Here is an 8,061-nt window from a genome sequence, read left to right on the forward strand (position 1 = left end):
AACCCTTTGTGTCTGCCTGGCAAGATGTTCTGCTCCTGAATCAGCTGGGTGGGTCTTGCCTCTAGCCTCTTTGCAGGGAGTTCTGCTGAAGGGTTCCCTGCTAGGCCTGCAGCCTGGGTTGAATAAGGATCTAGTGGGCCCTGGATCGTCTCACTCACTCGCCGGGCCTGTGCTCTGGGTCTGTTCCGGATCCTGCGGCCTGGGTCATCTCACTCACCAATAAACTTAATTTAAGAAAAGAAAGAAACAGCATTAAAGTACAGAACCACATTTCAATTATAACACTCTATTTTTTTTGGGGGGCAGCTCAGCCTACCCTGGGGGCGGGGCTGGCGTGGCATGTGGTTTCAGGATCCAACCAGGGTCCCTGCACTCTTGCCTAAGTTTGCCTAAGCAGACATTTTAGCACTGTCACTTTTACTAGCTACTTGAGATTGGTCATGTTCCTTTCTCCTCTCCTCTGTCCTCTTCTCCCTTCCTCTCCCCCTCTTCCTTCTCCCACTCCTGCTCCCTCCCACCAGCCCCTCCTTCAATACTGAAGATCAAAACCGGGGTGTTACTCACAGCAGACAAGCAATCTACCATCAGGCTGTATTCCAGCTGATCCCCTTCAGTTTCTTAATTAGATTTTGGTATATGTAAATCAACTATTTTATGATTACTATGTTAATTAAGGCAATATTTCTAAAATACCTAACATGCCCTTTGTTCTTGCCTTCTCTTCTTCCATTGCGAATACTTAAAAGCAAAAAGATCATTATGTAACACTAGAGCTCCTAGTGTTACATATGCCACAAGGAAGTGGGAAAACACCAATTTGAGGATTCTTGGTCATACTTAAGAGTCAAGTCTAGGGCCACAGAGATAGCTCAGTGGTCTAAGCTCCTGCCTAGGCAAGTGCAAGGACCCAGGTTCGATCACCAGTACCACCCTGGGCACACCGAGCCAGCCACTGAGACCAGGCATGGTGATGCACACCTGTAATCCCAGCATTGGGGAGGCTGAAACAGGAGAATCCCTATGAGTCTGACCTGCATAGTGAGACGTTGTACCAAATACATTTTTTTAAAAAAATCAACAACTTCCATGATCTTTAAAAGTACCAAGAATTTCTTTTCAAATGATCAAGGTTTTTTATGTTTTTTTAATATCAGTCGAACTCAAGACTTTGGCATTTGTCAGGCAGGGACCATGCCACTGAGCTATATCCCTGGCTGTCATCAGGGTTTCTTCCTCTTCTCTTTCAATTTAACCTAGTTTTCTTTACATGCACATATCTTACAGCACAATAAAGTCATTTTTATTTCATTTCTTCTTTGCTTACTAAGTAATAATATAGTAGTCTTTTGTTTGTTTGTTTGTTTGTTTGTTTGTTTTGGTACTGGGAGTCTAACTAGGGACCTTGCACTTGCCAGGCTGGAACTTGTGCCACTGAGCTATATTCCAGCCCTATGGTAAAACTTTAGAATTTGTTATTTCTTACAGGTATTTTTAAGGCAAAGTATAAAGGTAGAATTAATTCAGACTGTGAACACTTACGGTTTTTTTCCCTATGTATAGTAAAATAAGTTTTCTAATTCTTTGTTTACAAGTGAGCTTTAATGTTAAAGCTAATACACTGGGACTTCTAAGTATGAGAAATACTTTCTACTTTTCAAAGATCATTTTCAGATATGAAAATCTTTCAATATTTATAAGTATCAAAATCAGTTATTTCAGAGTTTTTTTAATGTTACTGGGAATAACAGTAATTTTATGGTATTTTTAAATAGGTTACAGAAGTATGCATATTCTGTAAGAGATTCAAAACTCAGAGGTAAGTTAGAGATAATTTTTGAACAGCATCTTTATTTACAGATATTAGGAGGCAGTTACTGATAAAATATTAACCATAACTGATAAGTAATATATTTCTGTTACAGATACCTTACTATATGGTGTTGCTTATCACCATGCTGGCATGGAGCTATCAGATAGAAAAGTGGTTGAAAGAGCTTTTACTGTTGGAGATCTACCAGTTCTTTGTAAATAAAACATATTTCTTGTTGATATTATAAAATATTTGGGAAAATTATTTCTTAAAGCGATAAAAGAAAAAACAAAAATTTTAAATTGTTTTTAATCACATATGTACATACTATAGAAAAATTCTTGGGCAATGTTTATTTATCATCTTATTGGACATAATACAGTTTAAAAAGTAAGAACTTAATAGTTTTTGGTTTATAATGTGTTATTTTATATTATTCTTTTCCATATGTATATATATATATTATATGAGTTTTTATTACATTTCTAAGAACATGTCTTATAAATTCCGACCATAAACATTTATGAGGTTTTTTTCATATGTATAGAAAAGTTAGTTTTCTAAATTCTTGGTTTAGAAGTGAGCTTTAATGTTATAGCTAATAACTTGTAGTAAAGATATTGTTTTATGGAGGGACAAAATTATAAGGCTTGAGATTAATATTCCTTAATCTAATGCAGTTACTACCAGTACTTTAGCTATGGGAGTAAATTTGCCTGCTCATCTAGTAGTTATAAAATCTACAATGCATTATGTCGGAGGAATGTTTGAGGAATACAGTGAAACAGATATTCTGCAGATGATTGGGAGAGCAGGTCGACCTCAAGTAAGTGACAATAACTTTACTTTTCATAATTTATTTTAAAGATGTGCAAAAACCAAAAACTATCTTTGTGTATTTTTCTGGTTAGTATTTCATTAGATAAAGTAGAAAGTAATGTAATGGATAAAATCTACTTTATTAGAAAAATAGAAGTAAAGCAAGTTGCACAAACTGGGACGTATTTCACCCAATCCCTACTTCCTACTTATTGAACTCCCATTGACTAATGAAGGGATGGATTTATGAATGGGTATACTAGTAAAGGTTTTGTTATTTGTTTGTTTCTGTTTTTATTTTATTTCAAATGAGGATGTTCTTAAAATTTTGGAGGGGATATTTTCTGTTGGATTGGACTCTCATGTGCATTATAAAACATGTAGCATCTCTCTGTCTAGCACTAAATGCCAGCAGTGGTCCCCAAGCGTTGTGAAGGTTAAAACTCAGTTCATATACATATAAATATTGACAAGTACTTGAATGAGGGAGCCATTCATATAGTCACTACAGGAATATATATATATTTTTTTGGGGGGGTGGGGGTGGATGGGTGGTGAACCGGCTCAGCCCACCCTGAGGGTGGGACTGGCATGGCTAGGGATCAAACCGTAGTTTCCTGTGCGTGCCTAAGCTTGCCTAAGCAGGTGTTTTAGACCACTGAGCTATCTCACCTGCCATACAGGAATATTTAGGAAGAATAGTTTTTCAGTGTGTCAAAATACTGTTATAAAAATTTATGATTTTGTAAGATAAGTAAGATTATATGTAAATGACACACCAAATCTTACAGCTTATATCCATTTACCAAAATAGGTTTTGGTTTTTAAATTGACTATGTATGCCTGGGGAGATAGGTCAGTGTCATAAGCTCCTGTCAGGCAAGTGTAAGATTCTGAGTTTGATCCCTGGTTGAAAAAAAATTTCAGGGGCTGGGGAGATGGCTCAGTGGAATAAGTGCTTCCCTGGCAAGTACAAGGGCCTGAGTTCAATCTCCAATTCTGCCCCCCACCCCGCAAAAAAAATCATTTAAACATGTCACACTAAAACAAAATGATATTTGCAGTACAGCCATTATCTTCAAATGTTTTTAAATTAAAATTTCAGTTAACATTCAGATTTAGAAGCATTCATTTTTTTTAAAGGCTGGCCTTTAATTTAAAGCTAGGAGAGTATTCAAAATAAAATTAAGATCTTGGGTTGTAGAAAGAACTGATGCCATGTTCTACTTTCTTTTACTGACTGTGTGTGGGTTTTGGATGTTTCTTTGTTTTCAGTTTGACACTACAGCCACTGCAGTTATTATGACTCGCTTAAGTACAAGAGAGAAGTACATTCAGATGTTATCTTGTAGTGACACTGTAGAAAGCAGGTAATACAAAAAGATCCTAAAAGAATAATAATGTTAATATTACATTTTTCTTTTAACATAGTAAAAGAAATTTAGTTCATTTTTTTCTAAATTTTTAAAGAATTTAATTTTTTAAAAAGGAACAATAGTTTTAGTAAGTTGAGTTTCTAAGCATGGGGTAACATGTATCTTTGTTATAAAAAGCATAATTTTGTACTAAAGTCTTACTATTATATTTTAATTTATATATTATGTAAATTTATAATTACTAGTTTATAGTAAGAGTAAAACATCATTTTCACATCTTTAAAATTTGTTTAATTATAAGGGAGACAATCACTTTTTAGTATTTGATATATTTTCTCATGGGGAAGTTATATCAAAATATCTTCCTATCCCTTGCCTTTCTTTAAATAAGTACTGTGTCTTCTAGAATCATGAAGTAGAAAGTTTCAAATTTTTTTAGATGTTAAACTGACTTTTTAAGGCTTTCTCATATTTTTGGAAATTAAGTTATTTTGTGAATTATTAACATATTAATTAGTATATTATATATAACATTATAGTTTTTAAAAACTAAGAATTATAGCATTGAAATACATATTAATGCAGAGGTTTTTGCTTTTCTCCCCATTAGTTTGCACAGACATCTTATTGAACATTTAAATGCAGAGATAGTATTGCACACCATCACAGATGTGAATATTGCTTTGGAATGGATACGGTCAACCTTGCTTTATATCAGAGCTTTGAAAAACCCAGCTCATTATGGTTTGTTACTTCGATGTGGAAAAGTAGTAATTTTTCAGACCAACTGGGCCTTGGTTTATGTTAATGGGTCAATGTGTAACTTACAGAAACTAAAAGTTAATAGAAACAAAAGGTAGTACCAGTTATAAATATGTTCAGAGGCAAGTGTAGACAAAAGTAAGAAAATTTTATCTGCTTTTTTTTTTTTTTTTTTTTTTTTTTTTTTTTGGGTTTTTTTTTTTTTTTTTTTTTTTTTTTTTTTTTTGTCTTTTTAAGACAGGGTCTCATTATGCAGTTCAGACAGACCTTTAGCTTCCTTTGTAGCCCAGGCTCTTCTCAAACTCCTAACAATCCTCTGCCTCTGCCTCCTCAGTGCTAGGATTACAGATATGTGCCACCACACCCAGCTCTTCTTTCTTCTGTTATGAAATTTTCCTTTTCAGTGTTTTCTTACCTCCTTGATTAGTTTGATTCGTAGGTATTTTTTTAAAGCTATTGTGAATGGAATTATTTTCATGGTTTCCTTCATTATTAGCATGTAGAACAAGTATTGATTTTTCTTAATGTTGATTTTGTATTTTGTGCTTATGATTTTATCTTGCATTTCCTTAATGGATATTAGCACTAGGATCTTTTGTATGTTGTTAGCCACTGGAATATTTCCATATTGGAAAATGCCCATTCAAGTTTTTTAAAATCTATTTTAGGTCACTTTTATTTTTATTATTAATATATAAGAAGTTCTTTATATATTCTAGATAGGAGTCTTTTACAAAATATGTATATTCAAATTTCTCCTAAGCGGGTTTGGCTTTTCATTTTTTTAAAGAATATTTTGATGAAGGACAAGGAGATGGCTCAGTAGAATAAGCGCTTCCCTGGCAAGTGCAAGGGCCTGAGTTCAATCCCCGGTTCCACCAAAAAAAAAAGAATATTTTGATGAAAGGACATTCTTAGTTTTAAGTAAAGCTGCCGTGAACGTTTTTATGTGTGTCCTTTTATATACATGCACTTATACATCTGTTGATATGTGCCTAGAGGTTAAATTACCGTGTTGTAGTAGTTTCAATTTTAATGATAATATAGGCTTCCATAATGACTGCATTAAAATTTTTTCATAATTTTTTTCACTTAATAATGAAAGTCCCCTAGAAAATGTTCATCGTTTGGCAGAAATTCATTATTTGTAAAACATTAGAAATTTAGCCGGGGCCGGGGAGATGGCTCAATAGAATAAGCGCCTCCTTGGCAAGTGCAAGGGCCTGAGTTCAATCCCCAGTTCCACCAAAAAAAAAAAAAAAAGAAAAGAAATTTTATTTGTACCAGGAATCAAGTTCAGGACCTTGTGCTTGCCAGTTATCTTTTTATTTGAAACAGTGTCTCATTAAGATATCTGGGCTGCCTTCAAATTTAGAGTCCCCTCTCTCAACTGCTGGGATTACAGGCACATGCCACTGTGCTGGGCTTTGTGTCATCTTTTTTAGATTTCATATATTAGGGAGCATATTCAATACTTTTGAGTCTAGCTTATTTCACTTAACATAAAGATCTCCAGTTCTATTTTCTTTCACATGACATAATTTAGTAATTCTTTATCACTGAATAATCTGATATATATGTTTATAGGCACCTAGGGTGATTCTGTATCTTAGCTATTGCGAATTGTGCTGCAATAAACATGAGTATGCAATACTTCTTATAATATGCTGACTTTATTTTTTTTCAAGCATATACCAAAAAGTGGTGTAGCTAGATCAAATTGCAGCTCTATTTTTAGTTTTTTGAGGAACTTCCATACTGATTTCCAAGGGGACTGTACTCATTTACATGTCCATAAGGAATATGGAAGGGCTTCTTCCTCCACTACATATTTTCACTTTACTTGTATTGTTTGTTTGTTGTATAATCTTGATGATAGCTATTTTGACTGAGATAAGATTGAATTTCAATATAGCGTGTGTGCTCGCTCCCCCTCTTTCCCTCTCTCCTTCTCTCTCTCCCTTTCTCCCTCTCTCCCCCTCTCTCGCCTTCTCTCCCTTCCTCCCCTCCTTTCTCTTTCTCCCTCTCTCTCCCTCTGTCTCCTTCTTTCTCCCTCTCTTTCCCTCCCCTATAATAGAAATTGAACTCAGGACCTTTGCACTGAGCTATGTATCTGCATGCTCCCACTAAGTTTGTCTCGTAAAGTTGCTAACCTGGTGGTGGCTGGGCTCAAACCTGCCATCCTAACTCATTCTCCCAGAATGCTAGGATTATAAACATGTGCCACAATAATTTTAATGTAGTTTTGGTTTGAATTTTCCTAATGTCTGAAGGTATAAAAAATTTTTTATATACTTATTGTCTACTTGATCTTCTTGTAAAAAGTGTCTATTCAATTCATTTGCCCACTTATTGACTGGGCTATTTGACTTTTTTGTTTTTATGAGCTCTTTATGTGCTCTAGACACAAACCTTCTGTAAAAAGAGTAGTTAGGATATTTTCCCATTTTGTAGGCTGTTTCTTTACTCTGCTAGTTATCTCTCTTGATCTTTAGAAACTTTTGAGTTTGATGTAATCCCATTTTTTGATTCTTGCTTTTTTCCTGTGATATTAGAATACTATTTAGCAAGTCTTTGCCTATGCCTACGGCATCATGTATTTAGCTGTTTGCTTCCAGCAGTTTCAAAGTTTTAGGTCTTATAAGGGGTTTATGTGTCTGTGTGTTTATGTGCCTTTTTTTTTTTCAGTACCAGGGATCGAACTCAGGACTTTTTACTTGCCAGGCAGGCTGTTATGCCACTGAGCTATATCCCCAGTCTGGTTTTAGATCTTATATCTACATCTCTGATCTATTTTGAATTGATTTTTATACAGGCTGAGAGACAGGGAACTCAATTCAATCTTTCTCATATAGATATCCAGTTTCCCTAGCACCAGTTGTTAAAAAGTCTTTTTTTGTCCCATGTGTACTTTTTGCTCCTTTGTCAATAATCAATGGCTATAATTGGGTGGGTTTGTTCCTGTGTCCTCTTTTCTGTTCCATTGGCCTGAGTGTCTATTTTGTGGCAGTTCTATGGTGTTTTGGTTATTATGGCTTTGTAGCATAATTTGAAATAGAGTTGTGGTGCCTCCAACTTTGCTCTTTTTGCTTAGGATTTTCTGGTTAATCCAGGACTTTTGTGTTTCCATATGAATTTTTAGGCTGATTTTTCTAGTTTTGTGAAGAATGTTATTGGAAATTTGATGATCATAGTATTGAAACTGTAGATAGATTTTGATATATAACCATTTTAACAATGTGCATTCAGTTCATCCATGGAAATGAGAGCTTTTCTATATTTTTCTTCAATTTT

General features: G+C 34.6%; 1 protein-coding gene across 2 annotated transcripts in view; it reads left to right on the forward strand.

Moving 5' to 3' along the window:
* Hfm1 (HFM1, ATP dependent DNA helicase homolog) overlaps nt 1-8,061 on the forward strand; it is a 131,405-nt gene that overhangs the window by 50,249 nt on the left and 73,095 nt on the right. For both annotated transcript variants that reach the window (XM_023720346.1, XM_023720347.1), the window contains exons 14-18: nt 1,773-1,816; nt 1,923-2,024; nt 2,491-2,636; nt 3,905-3,999; nt 4,616-4,749. In XM_023720346.1, coding sequence (XP_023576114.1) covers nt 1,773-1,816; nt 1,923-2,024; nt 2,491-2,636; nt 3,905-3,999; nt 4,616-4,749 — 521 coding nt within the window. The remainder of the gene's footprint in view (nt 1-1,772; nt 1,817-1,922; nt 2,025-2,490; nt 2,637-3,904; nt 4,000-4,615; nt 4,750-8,061) is intronic.

This window comes from Octodon degus, unplaced genomic scaffold (genome assembly GCF_000260255.1).
Source record: "Octodon degus isolate 3935 unplaced genomic scaffold, OctDeg1.0 scaffold00074, whole genome shotgun sequence".
In the NCBI taxonomy this organism is placed as follows: domain Eukaryota; kingdom Metazoa; phylum Chordata; class Mammalia; order Rodentia; family Octodontidae; genus Octodon; species Octodon degus.